Source organism: Macrosteles quadrilineatus, unplaced genomic scaffold (assembly GCF_028750875.1).
Source record: "Macrosteles quadrilineatus isolate MER2022 unplaced genomic scaffold, UCM_ALF_1.0 Scaffold_6__1_contigs__length_79288215, whole genome shotgun sequence".
Lineage (NCBI taxonomy): Eukaryota > Metazoa > Arthropoda > Insecta > Hemiptera > Cicadellidae > Macrosteles > Macrosteles quadrilineatus.
Genome location: NW_026542599.1, coordinates 23,451,872 through 23,471,975, shown reverse-complemented (window position 1 = coordinate 23,471,975; position 20,104 = coordinate 23,451,872). Strand labels below are relative to the sequence as shown.

General features: G+C 35.9%; 1 protein-coding gene across 1 annotated transcript in view; it reads right to left on the bottom strand.

Moving 5' to 3' along the window:
- Nucleotides 1-7,365: 7,365 nt before the first annotated feature.
- The window catches only part of LOC128997387 (retinal homeobox protein Rx1-like), a 56,910-nt gene continuing 44,171 nt past the window's right edge, over nucleotides 7,366-20,104 (bottom strand). The window contains exon 3 of the mRNA XM_054423024.1: nucleotides 7,366-7,756. Within this exon, the coding sequence (XP_054278999.1) occupies nucleotides 7,370-7,756 (387 nt within the window). The 3' untranslated portion in view covers nucleotides 7,366-7,369. The remainder of the gene's footprint in view (nucleotides 7,757-20,104) is intronic.

The following is a 20,104-nucleotide window of genomic DNA, read 5'->3' as shown; positions in this document are numbered from 1 at the left end:
TAAAACAACAATACAGTAAAGTAACCTTCAACATATTTTTGCGCAACACAACCTGTTACTGTAAGCCTAACGCGACCCTTACCCAATCAGCTGTTAGGTAAACAGCTGTTGTTTTGTCATTGATCGACACGTTAGTGCGTGTTGGATCCTATTATATGCGATATGATTGCTCATTTGCTACCCGCCATTTATCCTAACATATTCATTTCCCGCCATTATCATCTGTTCCGTCGCGTGTTGGTGATTTGCCACTTTTTATTTGTCAAAACGGTCTAGTTTTCCCGCGTAAACGCAACCCCTGTTTGAAATGAAACGCAAGTGTAACCTATAGTAATCAGATGCCATAAGCTGTTTCACTATAAATTAGAAATATATATTTTGTGAGGTGGAATAGTGAAGGAACGGGGTTTTGGCACACAAGTTCTCGGTTCAAAATCCCAGCAATCCCCAGAGGCTTTTAGCCTAGACTAACTTTTTAGCTTTGTGAAGTAATCTGTAAACCGGTCCTGGAGTAGAAACGTCCTAGGATGTGGAAAGGGGACAAACACGAATACTGATAACTGATGATTGTCTGGTGCACATTTAATTGTAATCAGCTTTTTTAGTATAAAATAAAAACTAATTAAGATTTAAAGTTAATCTTTTGGAACTGTAAAACCTTGATATACTTTGTCTCTTTTTAGAATTTGGAGATTCAGCGAAACATTTTTATCGCTACGGGTTTTATTTCTTCGTTACGACTCCAAAATAAGTGAATGAGTCGAGCAATTCAGAAGACGTTTAAGTCACCACAGCTTACACACAAAAAAATACTACACTAAAAAAAAATATTTATTTTGTTTTATTTGTTGGTTGGTTCGTTTTTAATTTAGGCTACATATTCAAACATTAAGTAATGTCTCCTATTAGAAAAAGAAAATATTGCACTTGGGCAAATCAATTTACAAGTAGCGTCAATATTACGCACAACTATTGTTAGGACAAAAGAATTCTTTTGTTTTGAACATTGATAGCTAACTTTCCAAATTGGTTGTATACTTAAGGGTTTTTATAAATGACATTAGTGTTATAATGCTATATCTGATGTTTGAACAATTACATAACCCTTTCTGTTATTGCATTATTTAGAAACTCAAATCGTCTATTAAATCCAAAAATATCAGACTTAAGCCCAAAATATGCGCTGATGAAAATTGTTCTGGCAAAAAATATACCAGGAAATATTAAGTAAATCCGATAGGGTGTATAATGCTTAGCTGAGGCGACAGTTTCCCTCCTAATTATGTGATTTAGCTCCAGTTTTGCATAAATTAATCCGAAATGTCAACCTAAGCTCCATTATAGAATGATTTGACCACATCGTGTCCAATAGCACTGATACGAACGATAATCACAAAATTACACTTTAAGAGTGACATATTAGGTAATGTGTGAAGAAAGTACATTTCACATATTACAAAACGTTTTCGGGGTGATTTTAAAATCGATTCATAAGTAGTCAAGGAATCAATACAGAGCAACGTGTCAGTTTTTGTGGAACAGATAAAATAAATTGATTAAAGAAACAAAATCATTCTAAGTTTTATAACTTTCTGTTTAACTCAATCAGCTGTATTGCTGGTTAACATTTCAACTTGGTACAATTTTGGACAGGTTAAAAATGCTAACAAAGAAATTGTAGATACCTTATATTTAATTATTATTCTGTTTTACATCCTTGTCTTGAAGAACTACTCTTTGCCAGGCCTTTAACGACATTTGTAACTGTTCGGATGTTTAATTAAATTAGCTGTAAAAACGATTTTAAGATTATGTAAGTATTGTAGTTGTTGTATTATTCCTCCTGTGAAAATCGTTATTTTAAAAAACTGTATTAAAGTGCTGAGGGAAATTAAAGTTAAAATACATTTTTGATACATTGCGGTTATACAAACTGACAGACAGCCTTAAATGTGATTTTATATAGTTCAAACAACAATTACCAAATAATATATAATCAATATTTTAGTAGCAAAAATATAAAATGTATGATTAGCAATAATAAAAAAAATAAACTGAATTGGAGGTAATATTTGATGGTGCATAGGTAATTAGGTAATAATGCATTATAACCTGCGTTTTAAATGGTTATAGTGCAAAGGTATGCATGCATGCATAGGTAAAAGATGAAATTGGTCTGTGAAAAATGTGATTGAAAAGTGAATGTTAAAAAGAGCTATATTTGTATTTTAAATTGGTTCTTTGGTGATATCTTCTTGCACAAACTGCTCCTTAACTGGTCAACTATAGTCTGTATGTCGGAACCTGTCTCCTGGCCCTTCTTCTACCCGAGCCTGAGACTTCCACAGGCCTTGAACCATTGGCCAGCCCCCAGGTAGACGGAAGGGGAGGATATAGGTTCCTTAGTAAACGAATAATTTATTTGTTTAATGCTTCCAAACTGGATATGATCTGAGCCCTGATGTAGAGCTGTATCGTCTTTGTAAGGCTATAATTGAAACAACTTCATGACACGGCCCAAAACAAAATACAAGCTGCAAAATATAACTGGGTTGGAATTCTTTAGGATTGTTCAAAATTGTCAAAAGGTCCATTTATGGTAAAAATAAAACCAATACATATTAAATGGTACGTAATATATTTTATTATACATAAATAACACAATAAACACTATATTATATACAATGTTGAAAATTGAAACATATGTTACAATTATTTTTATCGGTAAAGCGGTTGTAATTCCACAATGATTTTCAATATTTCATTTACACAAATTTTGTCTGTATTAAGTAAACGTTATGAATTTTTGATTAAGGAGAGTGTTAATTTCCATTCGTTGATTGCAAACAACATGCATATTTACAATTGATTAATGCTTATAAATCTTTACCTTCATAATGTTGAGCGTTAAAGAACTAAATGATTAAATTTCATTGTACAATATTGAACAAGTATCTAATGTAAATAGTCATGTAAACAATGATAAAATAGAGAATACCTTTTTGCTGATCATTTATTCAAGCAAAAATATTTAATTTCAAAGCTTTAGTGTTAGTTATTTTGTTTTAAAACATTGTTAAAACTAGATAACGAATATTGGTCTAAACTGTGTCCTCAAACTTCTGCAGTTAAAATATTCGAATGGCGTGGTAATATAATAATCAGATTATTTATTGATCATAGTTGAAAATTTAGACTAGTTGTCATTGTTGTTAGTAGTTTTGCATTTTATTGGACTATATTTAATGTACATTACTCACAAATACATTCACAATTTACATTACCATACAATGGAGAATAATTTTTACATGAATAAAGAGTGATCATAATAATACTGGTATTGGTATCGGAATGGCTATACAAGCTAAAAATAACTGTTTCACATCTTAAAATTGTGTTTGGCCTAGCTTCAATAAAAATTATGTATATGTAGGTCTACTAATTTTTACAAATTCAGAATATTAGGTAAAATTTTACTAAAAATGTTATCAAATAAAATTATAAATTAAAATTTGCATTCGATAATTTAAATATAGAATAGGCCTACGTATTATTTTTACAAACAAACAAACTCTAAAACCTTTGATTTAAGTTTATGCTAATACTGTATTTACTATCAGAAAAGTCACTATAAGTTTGAGTGCTTAAACAATCTGTACAGTCTATTAAAGTCTATAATAACGTCAATGAATGCGTTGCTCTTAATTATAAAAATGGTAAGGAAACTTATACAAAGATGGCACATTAAATAAATAACATCACTTTAGTAGAGCTAAACAGGGGGCTTCTTCATGGAGAAAAATAACTTCAATTCAGTTTTTAACAACTGCAGTTAATTTCTTAGAACAAACTAAAATCTTCAAATAAATATTGACTATAGATCCGAAGTAGAAAAAAGGTTACAATGTTCTTACTGCTGTTCAATAAATTTGAATGGTAACTTATATTTTGTGCTTGTAGATGGTGTTGTCCAGCATGTACTATGATGATGTCTAAATATTATATCTGATGATAGGAAAACTGTGTCTTATTGCTCCCACTTGAGCAGATGTTTTGACCTCATTGTAAACATCAGCCATCGAAGAACTGAATCACGACATTGTAGTTTGGTTTGAGCTGGAATTCTTATTTCTAAAGGTTATGTAAACTTTACTTTTTAGTAGTCGGTATTAAATGTTTTTTTTTTTTAAATTTTAATTCCAATTCTGATTCTTGTGAAAACTCTACATCATTATTGAATGGTTGTTGATAAAAAGAAGAATTTTTCATTCCTAACTAAACAGTAGTTCGATTTAACTAAAATCGGGCAAGGGAGACCCAGATCTGCCATCCTCTTACAGACCTCTGTGTATGTTGGATACGGCTGGCAAAGTCCTCGAGAAATTGATCCGTTCCCGGCTAAATTCAGCCGTTGTCGCTGCGGGGGACCTCTCCCCTCGTCAGTATGGATTCAGGATGGGGCGGTCAACGATTGATCCGATTGAGGAGGTGAAGCAAGCCGTGATGAGAGCTGAGGATTTTACCCACTACTCTCGCAGGGTTGTGCTGCTCGTAACGCTCGATGTGCGAAATGCATTTAATTCGGCGAGGTGGTGCGATATGCTGGATGCTCTGGAGAACACCTTCCACGTGCCGGCATACCTCATGCGCATCATAGAGGATTATCTCCGGTTTCGCCTCCTAACGTATGACACTGCGGAGGGCCCGCGGACGATGAGTGTCACTTCTGGTGCTGCCCAAGGTTCCATACTCGGCCCAGACCTCTGGAACGTCGCTTATGACAGCCTTCTGAGGTCTGAAATGCCTGAGGAAACGGTCTTGGTTGGGTACGCAGACGACGTTGCAGCTTTGATAGCTGCACGTAGCGTTGAGCTGGCTCAGCTAAAGCTAAACCGAGCTATGCGTACCATAAACGCATGGATGGCAGACCACGGTCTCTCGCTTGCTCTGAGCAAAACCGAGATCGTGATTTTGACAAAAAAACGGATTGACACCATCGTGCCGTTGAGGGTGGGAGCCGTCGAGGTTCAAACTGTTCGTTCTGCCAAGTATCTTGGGGTCATGGTAGACAGCAAGCTTAGCTGGCGGGATCAGATCTTCCGTACAGCGGACAAGGCCGCTAGGGTGGTTTCTTCTCTTAGCCGGTTGATGGCCAATGTCGGAGGGCCTCGGTCCAGTCGTAGAAGGCTGTTAATGTCTTCGGTCCAGTCCGTACTCTTGTACGGTGCTGAGGTGTGGGCAGACGCACTAAATAAGGAGGCATACAGGATGCGGCTCGCCCGAGTGCAGCGTCAGGCAGCACTGAGGGTAGCATCTGCCTACCGAACAGTGTCCGAGCCCGCCGTCCTGGTGATTGCTGGAGTCATCCCCGTCAAACTTTTGGCGGCGGAGAGAAAGGCAATTTACTGGCGCCGTGGGGAGGACGAGGCACGAACAGAGGAACGCACCCGCACCTACCAGCTGTGGCAGGAGGGCTGGGAACAGGAGACACGGGGACTCTGGACCAGGCGACTGATACAGCAAGTCCAACCTTGGGTTGATCGGCGGTACGGAGAGGTGGACTTCTACCTCACCCAATTTCTGACGGGACACGGCTTTTTCCGGTCGTACCTGTTCAGGATGGGCAAAGCCGTGTCACCCGACTGCATATACTGCCCAGGCATTCTCGATGACGTGGAACATACATTTTTCCACTGCCAGCGCTGGGAAAGGCCCCGCCTGGAGGCTCAACAATTAATAGGACTGCTGTCGGTGGACACGGTCATACCGATTATGACGGAGGGTGAGGACAATTGGACCTGTGTGTCACATTATATCCAGGGTATTCTCCGCGCCAAGAAGATCGACCTTGACCGGGATGCGGTGTAGGTCATTAAGAATCTAAATGCCAGAAACGGTGCGAGCCCTGAGGGCTTAGGTCACATGTTGGCCAGACTTGAAGTAATGTGACAAACAATTCCAGGTCTGTGTCCAACAGAGTAGAGGGGGTTTTTTAGTGAGTAGTCTGATAATTTTCAGGAGTCTCACACTACAGGCTGGCTACCTGTGTGCGTAAAAGCATTTTCCCTCCTCTTCCTAAAAAAAAAAAAAAAAAAAAAAATACTGTATTTCACAATATTCAACTAATTTTATTAGCAGAAAAGTCACTATGAGGTTGAGTGCTTAAACAATCTGTACAGTCTATTATAGTCTATAATAACGTCAATGAATGCGTTGCTCTTAATTGTAAAAATGGTAAGGAAACTTATATAAGGATGGCACATTAAATAAATAACATCACTTTCGTGTAGAGCTAAACAGGGGGTTCCTTCATGGAGAAAAATTATCTTAAATTCAGATTTCAACAACTGCAGTTCCTTAATTTCTTAGAACAAACGAAAATCTTCAAATAAATTTATTAACTATAGATCCAAAGTATAAAAAAGGTTACAATGTTCTTACTGCTGTTCAATAAATTTGAATGGTAACTTATATTTTGTGCTTGTAGATGGTGTTGTCCAGCATGTACTATGATGATGTCTAAATATTATATCTGATGATAGGAAAACTGTGTCTTATTGCTCCCACTTGAGCAGATGTTTTGACCTCATTGTAAACATCAGCCATCGAAGAACTGAATCACGACATTGTAGTTTGGTTTGAGCTGGAATTCTTATTTCTAAAGGTTATGTAAACTTTACTTTTTAGTAGTCGGTATTAAATGTTTTTTTTTTTTAAATTTTAATTCCAATTCTGATTCTTGTGAAAACTCTACATCATTATTGAATGGTTGTTGATAAAAAGAAGAATTTTTCATTCCTAACTAAACAGTAGTTCGATTTAACTAAAATTATATCGGAATAGTATTCCATTGGATTTTGGGTACGGAAGTAGACATTCCATCGATATAGACCAGTATTGCCAATTCTTATTAAAATAGAGTATAGGTGAACTAGTCACTTTTTCAACTGCCAAAATATCTCTCTTTCCTTCAATTGTTGATATAACACAATCTATAGCTTAATAACTTGTTTATTCAGTATGCTTTGGTTAAAAGCTGGAGAATCAGATCCCGACAGTTAACATTAGCGTATCTTGTCGTTGGCTTGATATCTACGTTCATTTTGATTTTAAAACTGGTCACAACTTTAACATGGGGATGGGATGTCTATTTCTATCCATATTCAAATAATTTAGTGTGGCATTGAGACTATTGATCATAGTGTTGAACAAATGTCTACTATTTTTTAGTTTGTAATTATTGTTTTTAAATTCAATTCCCATTCGAAAGTAAGGGAAATATACTTTATCAATTATTGTAAAACCTAACTAAATCGTGTTGAGATGTAAATAATTAATTCAATTGCAACCCCCTGTTCAGCACCGCACTTTACACCATTTGCAGTCCTTTGGTGATACTCTCCACGTGTTCCTTCGCCTTTAGCCTGAGGGCGGCGATGCTGGTCGACCTGGGGTCCTGGGAGTGTGGGTGCGGGTCCGGGGAGGGGGTGGACGGCTTGACAGGCGGCGGCTCGGCGGAGGGTGGCAGAGACGGTGGCGTGAGGTAACTTGGGTACCCGGTCTGAGGATGCGCCAGGAACCCGGGAAGAGCGCTGAGCAGCGGTGGTGCCAGCCATGGGTCCACCGGGAGTGCCAGGGATGTCCCCGCCATACGACCCAGAGTCCCTACCGTCTGGTGGTACTCGCTGATCCCTAGGCGAGCGGCCTCCATCTTCTCCTGTCGTCTCCATTTGGCGCGTCGGTTTTGGAACCAAACCTGAAAAAGAGTGCGGGTTAGTATTCTCTGTCTACTCCTTTTATATATGGTATTCTGAAGATTTTGTGAAAGAGTGTGGTTGTATTCTAAAGATTTAGTTAAAGAGTGTAGGTTGTATTCTGAAGATCTAGTTAAAGAGTGGTGGGTTAGTATTCTGAAGATTTAGTGAAAGTGTGAGGGTTAGTATTCTGAAGATTTGAAAGAGCGTGGGTTGGTATTCAGAAGATTTAGTGAAATAGTGAGGGTTAGTATTCTAAAAATTTAGTGAAAGAGTTTGCTTTGTATTCTGAAGTTTTAGTGAAAGAGTGTAAGCATATATTCAAGAGAGTGGGGTTGTATTCTGAAGATGATATAGTTTTCACCTGGTTGCAAACAAATGTCAAGTTTGATCTTGAGAAAAGTCAAACTATTTTTACAGTTCGAACCCGGGCAGAGCTCTACTTGAAAATCGGGAATTTAATGATCCTGGAATAACCAGCTGATCTTAATCAGTAACAAACTGTCCTCTTCAACTTACAACATTCATCTACGGCTTATAATACCACGATGTTGGTATTGTAGATTATCTCCATGTATAAGATGTAAGTCTACGGTAAAATGCGTGGGTAGAAATTCTCTAAAGGGATTTGGTTGGTATTTTGGACCAAACCCCTCCTGACTCGTTCAATTATTCACAATCGTAAACTTTGAGATCAAAAACTTTGTAGAATAAAACAAAATTAATAATAATACTAACTATACACAATAACATAGTGAAACATCCTCACTACAAAATGGCATTCACCAAGAGGAAACTCTCAAAGTACAAAATATTACTTTAATCCTACGACACGACAGTAACGTTATTAATTGCAAAGCTCTAAACACAAAGGCTAATAAAAGACGGGTTAAAGCAATATTGAATTATCATATTAATTACAATGTAATTGTTTAGCCCGCTATAATGCTTGATAAACTCTAAAGTTGGCCGTGACAACAGAACCTATTAGAAAGCTGAACGTAATTATTCGTTGTTTGCTGATGTTATTATGTTTGTGAGGCAAAACACACTATGCCACTTAGCTGCTAAATTAATTAAACCTTTGACTCTATCGATCCTACGCGAAGGAAATCACTTTTGGATTTGGCAAACTTCAACTCGAGAGTTGTCTCAACATGTATCTGGAGATGTGTAATGTTGGACAAGTATAAAATGTATCAATATTCTGCAAATTACTACTATAAATTTAAATGTAATTGAATTACATTTTTTCTCTATATTACTGAAATGTGAGATCAAAGTTAATAAACTTTTCATACCGATTGTTTTTATTATTTTATGTGGATTTTTAATTGTTACACTACCAAAATTGACTGCCTTTTTATTGAACATACTGTATTTGAACCATCGGTTACTTATTGATGATTGGATGAACAAAATAATGAACTGAAATAGACGTTGGTCAATGAGTTTTACTTGTTACATACAGTATTTTTATAGAATGTTTACGCTTGAATCTAAATCTCAAAACTTGCTGAAAGCCTACGTTACTTATACAGTATGTTCATGTATGTATAAGTTTTAGTTAATTTTATATACTAACGAAGTAAAAAGCAATACGACCCCAACCCAATACAAAAATTGACCTCAAGTCCAAAAGCAATCTTAAACCCGGGTTTTGCATCATTAAAAGCCCTCAAACACACAAAAGCTTAGAGAAAATACGGTTAGACAGGTCATTAAAAATTTAACTAAACTCATTATGGAGTTAAAAGTTCGTGGAAGACAATAAACGGAAAAATCAACGACGGGGTTCACAAAGTCAATTAAAAATGTGAAGAGAGTTTCAGGAGGGTTAATGAGCGAAGCGATGTTAATGACACATTTGATGTGGAGCCGAATCGCCAACTTTAGTAATTATAAGATGCGCGTAGAACAACGGGTTAACTGTGAAGAGCGGGTAATTTCGTCTTCCACATCAATTTCAAGTGCGCAGGCGCATTAGATTAACAAACCCTATTAAAGATGCACACATAGTGTTGCTATAAGCCGCGTAACTCATTAAAGACCCCCCGCCCTCCTCTCTTGTTAATTACTATATCCCTGGAACCCTTCCCAACTTTCTAATACATTTAAGTTGTCATGTTAATTTATCTGTTGGATTGCTCTGTTTGCAGTTGTGTTTGTTGATAGTTTTTGAATTCCATTTATCTATAATAGGTTGGTTTCAATCTATTTGCAACGAGATATTTCATGGTTATGAAGTATTAAGTAACTATTGATCGTCAATTTCTAAATTTTACGTGGCCAACTGCTTATGTTGGACAAGAACTTTTTAGTTGGATTTGATCAACGGATTTTGGTATTGGAAGATCCCCAAGTGAGACTGTTCTAAATACCAAATCAGACATATGAATAGTATTATTGTTTTTGTACAGCTAAGAACTATTTACACAATATTTAAGATGTACTGAGAAAAACAGTTACGACGTTTTCATATAGCATATAGCCATTAGTGATAATCAGTTTCAAATTAAAAAGGAAGCTTAAAAATAATCCAGCTTTAATAACAACAAAACAAAATTATTTCCAGAAATTCCCTGGGTAAATAATATCTGCCCTAATCCAAAACATAGTTAGATAATACATCTAAGAGTAAAACTAGGCTTTTTTTATAATTTATTTGTAGGACATTTACAATATTGTTTTTTTTTTTCTGAGCTTGTCTGTTATTGGAAAGTACCTGAATTGCCTAAACAAAAAATAGCTAACATACTTACACACTCATTATTCAGGATGCATATACTTTACAGGACTTTAAACTGGTCGTAGATATGTGTAATTTCATGGTACGGTCCCGCTCCTAGTTAGTGAATTAGCGAATTTGTTTTCCAATTGCTCTCGAATTGTTTTTAATTACGGTCGACTGTGTAGTGTGTGTATAGCGTTAATGGATAGTTTTGTTCCTAAACGAAACGCAATTTACAATATAAACAATTCATCATTGATCGAAAGCCATTGTAATATTTGTAACCCTTGTGTAACTGGAAGTTTTCCGATTATTTACGGCATTATGTTGAATCGGTGGCGTTTGTTTTCGATCATTATGTTTTGTACTGTTGCTGAATTGTTCGTTATGTGATTGTATCGTTGAAATTATTCTTTTGTTTAACAGTTTTACATGAAATCACTATTTGTTATCGCAAATTTATAATAAATCTAGGAAGTTGTTTTTTATGATGGATTGAAATAAAATTTGACATTCCAAACAAAATATGAAAACGAATGTTAACTTTGAAATATAGTAGCTTTGTAAAACAAAAATTACTTTCTTTGATAAGAGGTAATTTATATAATTATTGTTATTATATTATAATTAGAATATGTTTTTAGAGTTTTTAGCATTTTAGTTCTGATACACATGCCACTAAGACGAATATCGAGTTTGTCAAGCACATTTTGAATTTTACTTATGAATCTATTCCGTCTTTTTCTGGACCTATCTAGATGCTAGAATACAGGATTTAACCCGGGAACGTATAACACACCTACTTAAAGCTAGTCCTACTAGTGTGGCAATACCACATGTCCACATAGCTATTTGCGGGATTTCAGCCCTGGAACACGGTAAAACGTCTGAATTAGCACAGGGAACTTCGATTTTGTTGTTAGCATTATAGCCCATGCTAGTAAAAATCAATCAGGTAAAACAATTTAAAATTACTTTACCAATGTTTTTAAATGAAATCCTAATCAATTTTGACCAACTTTAAAAAGATATCTGAACAATGGTGCGGAAATTGGCAGAGAAAGTTAGGTCTAGCAAAAGTTGCGACTTAAAGTACACAAAAGTTAATTGGTGTATTAGTAAAGTACGGTCGGCAAGGGGACAAATTGGCTTAGTAAGGCATAACAAAGTGAGCTCGTCGCTGACAGGTCGCCAAAGAACAGGAAATTTCAAAGTCTCGCTTCAATTTCTGCTCCCCCGCCTCCGGCCCGCCTCGTCTTATGACATTACTTTGTTAAAGCCATTGTGAGGCTCTGGAAAATGAGTTTCATATGAAAAATTGAAGATTTAATAAAAGGACGAGAAAGGTTGCGGCGACGTGATTCAGTTTCTCGGACGAGTTTTGGTTTAACCCATTTCTTTCCTTATTACGTATACAATGTTCACTTGTTTCGGAGAATGATGTTACGGAATAATTAATCAACTGTTTTGTAGCTATTTTTAAACTTTTTGAAGCGTCGTTGACGTAGTTGCTTAAATTTTAAAATTTAAAAAAACTAAAAATATTTTAATTAACATATCATCCGGTTATTGTATGTTTAAGAATTTGGGGAAGGTTAAATTAGAGTACATTTAGTTAGTATGTTAACATTTAATCTGGTTAATGTAGTTATATTTTCTACGGTGAAATCTAAGACCACTTGTTATTTTGTGGGTTAAAAACAAAATATATTTTATTCCACCTTGTTTCTAGCCCAGAACTGGTTTAAAATTATTTCAGACATTGGTGGTCGTGAGATCATCAAATAACTAAGAGAAGACCAATTAATTATAAAAATTAGGGTGTGTTGCTAACCTGGTGGTTAGCGACTCGGACTTCGGTGCGGGAAAGGCGGGTTCAATTCCCCCCAACATCCACAACACATGTGTTTGGGTCGCTTTCTATACAATTTTCATTTCCGTAACGGTCCCATAAGGCTCTCGTGTAAAAATGCCACTACGGTTTACATAAAACATATATTGGTGTTTGGTAGGATTCGTACCCGTGACCTCAGGGATTGCAACCCCGACCAACTTGCCACCCTTGTGCGCAAACGGAAATTGATATTTTTGCACGCAAAACGTAATAACATCATACAAAAATACTCTTCGGTAAAATAAAAATAAAATACATCAAGCAAGTTCTAGCATCCACATTGTCCCCTACCGATCAATATAATGTAGTAAATAACTATTATTAACTTTTTAAAATCAAACATTAACATAATGACTCGTGCGCCTTTTCCCTGCCTTTTGGGACCGAGATGCGCGCGTCTAAGCCCAGAGGCAGCCAAATTGTCAATTATTAGATAAGTTGTTAATCAATTTGGGCCGCCGGTATCCAGCCTCCTGATTGGCTAACGTAGCAGTGGAGGGGGAAGTAGGGGAGGGGGAACGTCAACACAAACCTAATCAAGACTGTTTTTCAAGACGTTTAACGAGTTTAGCTCAGCTTTTAAGAATCCCAATTAAGTTAATTTCTTAACTTTTTTACGTTGATTTGTTTTATTGCGTTTTCTTAAAGCTCTTACAGAGTGGACTTTTTCCATTGTGCTTTTGATTGCGTTTTTATTAGTTTTATGAGTTTGAGGTTATAAAGGTTGTCATGGGGGTGGAAAATGTGTTAAATTTGGTTGACGTTGCGATTAAAAGATTATTAATTTTAATGATTAAACTATATATACTCAACTTTTGAGTGCACATTCATGGTCAAATATAATTTAAATTTAAGTTAGGCGTGTGTTATGTTTTTGTACGAAGATACAAAGTTTGATATTTCACCTGTTAGGTTATGGATACGAGTAAAAATTTACGAATTAGTTGATTACCTACCATACCTGATACCACATTGGTAAAACTCTTTTATTTATAATTTTATAATATTCGATGAAATAGGATTTTAATATTGTAAAATGTACAAGTAGTTTGTATGGTGCCATATCCGTTAAAACGTTGTCACAATAGAATAATACAAATACACATAATTTATGGACTATTTAGCACAAAATATGACGCAACTATATAAACGCGTTTAAAAATTTACCATAGTAAGATTTACTTCGGGTTCCAATGGTCAAAATAAACCCACATATTTAAGGAGCAATACTTAATTGACGCTAAATTAAACAAAACAATTCCTCGACTTCCAAACTAAAAACACCCTTGAATTTATTGAATCAATTCAACCCATCCCTTATCAAGATAAACATGACTAAATCAAACAACACAAAACCGTTATGGATTTACTTTAGGGAACAAACGACGAAGGGTCGGCCCATATAACCTACCCTAAATTGATAATAATTATCCCATTAAGATGATTATCGGAGTGGTTAAGGGCTGCAAGGGTTCGCGAACCGGTCACGCATTCAAGGGCTTATCTTGCAGCAAAATCTGCCGAAGGAACATATGTCCCTAATCTGGCATTGTAACTGGATATGTTTTGAAAGGGCGTTGAAAGCGAGGCCCATGAAACGGAGATGTCCTTTCGAGCGATACGGTCGTGCCGGGGATTGAGGAGGATTGGCTGTGTCCTGTCTTACCTGAAATGAACAGAAGTCGGAACGTAAGAGTGGTTTGGAATTTTCCATTGAATTTTCGCCTTTTCAAAACTTGATAAGCAAGTAAAAATGTTTATTTTTCAAAATATAAATGTCCTTCAGTATAAAATTTACTCTAAAATGGGAGAACATGTGGAAATTACGTAACCTGGCATTAAAACCAGGATAAGATGTAATGAAAGGCTTAGTAACGATATTGGAAATAAATTATTAGGAGTACAGTAGTTGGAAATGCCAATGGGTGTAAAGGTAATTGTTTTTTACCACCTAGGACTTCAATGCAAGCACTGAAACCACTCGGCTGCCCATAAAATACTTTTTTTTACTGTTAATCGGAATAGCCAAAGATAAATGCTACTACAATGGTTAGGGAAGCGAGTTCGATAAAATTGAGTCTATATTAACTGTATTTTGTACATTCTAAGACCAATACGTTTTTTACGTTACCTTGGTCCATCTTACTTCTACATGAAGGTGGAAAAAACAATTATGGTTTTTTTTTACGTATTAAAAATTACATTTACATAACAAAGTAAAGACCACGTAACCTGGCACATGAATAAAGTAGCTTTGAACACATAAAAGTGTAACATTATTTTTTGGGAGTTGCGGAGTTTGACTATACACTGTGACTACCACGCGTAGTTGGACCCTTCGGGGGTCATAAAACTATTCCTCGTCGAAAATCTGACCACCGCGCGGAGTTGGGATATCCCCTGTTAACCATCTGCTAAGATGATATATTACAATTTACGTGAATGAAATTGGTTAGTCCTTCAATATACACTCTCAACCTCTCTATACATACTGTGCAGCATCGCCAGAGTAAACTAGATATCTTCCCAAAAGTGCTTTACTATATTTTTTTCGATATGAGTAAAATTTTCCAACGAAGGTGATAAGTAACATTTCATTTTAATGTAATTTTTATATACACATAAGCTTGGCTATGTTTTTTCAATCATGACGTCAGCACCACTCCAAACATTTTACAGCCTTCTTATAAGTCTGAGGGAAGAAGATAGGAAAGGATCAGCAATTGGAACTTCATCCGCCGGAAACGTGTATTTGCTGAATCAGAGTTTCCGGTACGATTTAAGTCACAAAACTTATCAGCTCGGTTATCAAAGTTGTTTACGGAATCCATTCGTGGCTCTGTGGGGGGCTTATTGGCGAATGACGGGTTTTGATCCAATTCCGCTCTCCAACCGCTGAGATTGGCCTGATGATAGCAACTCACATCCCAGCTGGACTCTCTAGAAGACTTGATGCGTTTAAGGGGAATAATGACTAATTATGGTTCGTGCTAGTTCGTAAAAAAAAGGTTTAGGCCTACTTAAGTACTTAACGTGTATGTAGAAACCAGGATTTTAATTCGGCCGTCGGAAAGATTTGTCATTTTCCGCGTAGCGTAGGCTACTCATTGAGATTTATTACTGGATATTTCAATACATTATTGAAGCTTAAAACCGTTCCCTTTGATCATTGCAGGATTTTATACACCGTTCTGCTTAAAAGTGTAAAATATGTAATATAAATAAATGTGATTATTCCCAGATGTAGTAGGCAGAGGTCTATAGATTTTCGTAATACGAATTGTCAGTAGTAAATATGTACTGATTGCTTTATTCGGTATAGAAGATTTATGTTAAATATTTAATTTTAATCAATCAAGCTAAGAATTTTAAAATTTTTTATAGTAAGTGCACCACAGAAACGAATAATTATCCTGTATTAGATTAATTTCTTACCCTCTTACTCGTACATAAGAACATACTCGTATAAGCCTCTTAACTTTTCACACGTAAAATTGTCAGAAATCTACATAAACCTAATTTATAAACAAGAACAATTGCAACAGAATACTTGCAGACGTATATATTTATCAGCTAACTCCAACGTAATTTGTCAACAGATTCAGATAGAAAAAAGCCATCTTACACGCGGCTTAGCCGAAGGCTGATGGAGTATTTGCTATTTTAACACCGCTCACAAAAGGTATTGTTTACTTTTTGTGCGAAGGTCCCTTAGGCTCGGATATTGTAGTCGGTTTGTTTGGACCCCTTCAGAACGGCTCAATTGAAAACCCATGTCTATTGAAAGTTGGAGAAACTCACCCTCTTGAGCTGTGCCTGAGAGGGGCACGCGCGGACTTTGTAAACACATAATAAAAAAAATAGATTAAACAGTAAGATTAATTACAATTGAATTTATTATTGCCAGTTAACCGTAAACATTAGTGTTTTATTGTTGAAAGTTTTTCGTTTCATATGATTCCGATCTGAATTCCCACCTAAACAATTTAGCATCAAGTGTTATAAAAGTGCCGTTTCAGACGAATAAGTGTTAGTTCAACTTAGTACGGCCTTAAAAGCGCAAGAAAGTTCAATAAATTAAAAGGGTTTACATTTTTTAATCATAATGGAAGGTTCGCTGCTTTGATTCCAAGCAAGATCAATTACGAACCAAAAAAGCTATTTGTCGTTGAGAGATTTTAAATTTACATTAGAATTATATATATAAATATAATGACGAGTTAGACTGTAGAACACCAGGGTTTGTGTCTTCCCATTCAAAAAAAGCCAAAATAGCGTAGAGTAGATTATAAAAAAGATAAACTCATCTAATTCCAATTAATATTTTCACAAAACACAACAAAAGCTCAACTCCAATTAAGTGCGGCATGTCGTGTCGTGGCTTGTAAATATGATCCATTTAATCAGTGTTTTCCCACAGCGAGTGTACTAATTAAGGTTGTCGACAGCGGTAACCGGAGAAGGTATTAAAGCTATACTCCAGGGTCTCGGGGGTGAAACTTGAGAGGGTTGGCGGAGGACGAGGTACCGAGTAGAGGACGCCGCCACGGCACCGCTATAGTAAACGGAGGACTGACTACTGCAGCAATCAGGACATTCGCTATGGTGTAGTAATCAATGTATGTTTGATTTACGTTTTACTTTCTCCACCTTATGGTATGGTATTGTTTTTGCCAATATTTTCAAGTTTGAATTTCGGGTTGGATATATCTTTTGCACTCAAAAAAGTCGTTTTCGAAGTTATGTCTATGTAAGGATGTGTACAGAGCTACTTAGTACAAATGTAGTCCAAATTTTATGACATCTGGCAAGTGGGTGCTAATTTATGGTATCTCCACCTTTACTGTATTTTTTTAATTTTGATTTTTATAAGTGATTTTCCTTTAAACTTTTATGTGGTAAAATAACGGAAAACTCGAATTCTTTCAAAAAATGGCCCAAACAATTTTGATGAAAATGTAGTAAGCCTAAGCTATGTTTTTTTTTAACTCTGTACAACCCCTATCGCTGTAAAAACGACGGTTCAAAAGCTTTTGCAACGTTTGTGATTTTTTCCATAAACATCATAGCTACTCCCACCGCTATGGCCTATGATAAAAGTTGTTGACAAGCCAATGGGAGAAAGTATGTATCAAATCAATTTTGAACCTACAACCGTAGTGCATCGTCAACCAAACAACAACAAAATAGTAAACAATAATTACTTAAGTTTAAATTCTATTGTGAGGAATGTGAAACACATCCAGCAAAATATACACCCTTCATAATCAGCCACATAGACACCCGCGTTTCGCAACCATAATTTGCCATCCGGACTTGACGCACAATGACATCCGTTTTGAGACTCTCTCATTACAGCTGGCGTGTCGTCGTGCACGCGGCGCAAACACGCGCAAACACGCTCAAACACGCGCAAACAGGCGCAAACACGGGCAAATCACAATTACTGACGGGGACAGGCGCATTGGGACAATAATTAGCCCCTATTGCCCTCCGCACAAACAGCCATAATCAATACGTCACTTGTCGCTGCGTTCTGCTCCCTTACTCATGCAGATCGTCTTCATTTGGTCTGGCTCACTTGACTTGATAGAATCGCTTCTAGATTGGACCTTGTACCTTTGTCACTTGCAACCTCTGTGCTTGTTGATGACGTATAAATGAGTCGGCCTATCCGAGTGAGTTTCAAAGTGAACTTGAATGTTTGTGGTGTTTTGAGGAAATGTGAATAAACCATACGAGAATTGATTCAAATTTGATAGGATTTATTAGGACGAAAGTTAAAAATAAATCTTCAATGTAGAAGAGGAGATTATGGACCCACTTGCAGTTGTTTTGAGGGTTTTGGGAATATTAGTTAAGATTTTTAGGACCACAGGTTGGCTTTTAAATGTAAAATAGTTAGGATTCCAATGAAATTTAAACTTGTATGTATAGAGCTACAGACAGTTTAATTTATACTGGTTTACGCGTTAAGACTATTTACGCGAGTTGCGTACACTACTTTACCTACGATAGTTTTTTAATTACTAACAATCACTACTCATGACTTATAAGAGAGATTGTTTTTGTTTATAACCTCTTGCACCACTCATTAATAATTAAATTGGTCTAAACAGCTGATAAGTTGACGTTTGAAGCATTACAATTTTACTTTTTCTCTCTCAATCCTTGAACCTCATTGGTCCGTTACCCGTGTTGTCAAGTAAGTGTACAACACTATACTTTAAGCGTACACACACCGTGGACGGTAGGTGCACAGTGTGTGTACAAACAAACGGCTACTTTAAAAACTGTTGTAGGTAAACGGTTTTATTAAAAAATTCTATCCTAAACGGTTAATGTCAACCCTGACTTCATCATCTACAGTATCTTAGTACTTTAACACGCAGACATTTGAAAATATCCCACGGCTGAGTCAAGAGCTTTTTTACGCCGTGTAAACTTGTTTACTTATATATTTGTATAATTTGTTACGACAACTTCATACAAATACTACGGAAGAAACGCCATTTTGTAAGAAAAAAAGTATATGGACCAGAATTATGTCACACAACACTATGTTTATTTTCTTCTCAAACTTATGTTCAATTTTTTTTTATAAAAACTGTTGACAGCGATACAGCGAACTCCACAACGTAGATAAAACCAGAGCCAGATTTTCTAAATCCAATAACACAACGTTCCTTTCACATGGCGAAACCAACATGTTAAATAATTACTCCAGCCAGTGTACCTGTTGTTATTACATTTAGATGGAAGTTTTTTCAATTACGGCCAATAGCCCTGCGGTGTCATATCTATAAAGTTTTTCATTAACTGCGCTCCCTTCGTTCCGCCATTGGATAAAAGTTAATCAAACCGTCCGGGCTGCAATTTTGGCCATTATTGTTCCATTGTTAATATACATTTTTCGTTTTAGGATTTGGCTTTGTGTCCTCTGATGGGTAGATTGATGTAAAACTGAATTGCAATATGAATTGTTGAGTGGAATTACAATATGAGATGTAGGGGTAGTTGCTGTGTTATATAAATGTAACTGTGTTCAATTAAAGAAGACATTTGTAAAATTTAGTATCCAAGTTTCTTGAAAATAATTACAAAGAAAAGTAAGGTGAAAAGTTAGTTGTTAGGCTTCCCGAGTAAAAGTATCATTACAAATAATTTTTGTTTAACAGTTCGGTAAAGCTTTATTTAACATATCATTCATGCAAACAATTATTTATGGTTATCGTTATAATATTTTTATAAACTTATCAAGTGAAAAGAATAACATTATTTATATGTTAAATTGGGCAACTCAAATCATACAAATCATACTAGCGTTAAAAAGGTATAATACAAAAACGAATTAAAAAAATAAATTTTGAGAATTAGTAGGCATGGTTGTATAAAGGTTAATTTTCAACACCTCCAAAAATACCGTGAATTTCCAATATAATATGTGTGTATCTCTAAATGTATGTTTTATGTGTTACCTTCACACCCTAGCAAGTGACAATTAAAAATCTAAAGGGTTACATCATCACATACCTAGAAGATAAAAGCAATTTTTTATTGGAGAGGTTTGAAAACACTGTAATAGTAAAACATAAACAATTTTTAAGGTGACTCAATCACATACGGTACGTGTACATTTTACAATACTTTCCTTATGATGTAGACCTACACCAAAAAGAGCACGGGTCCCAGTGCACTGCCTTGCGAAACACCCAGCATGCGATG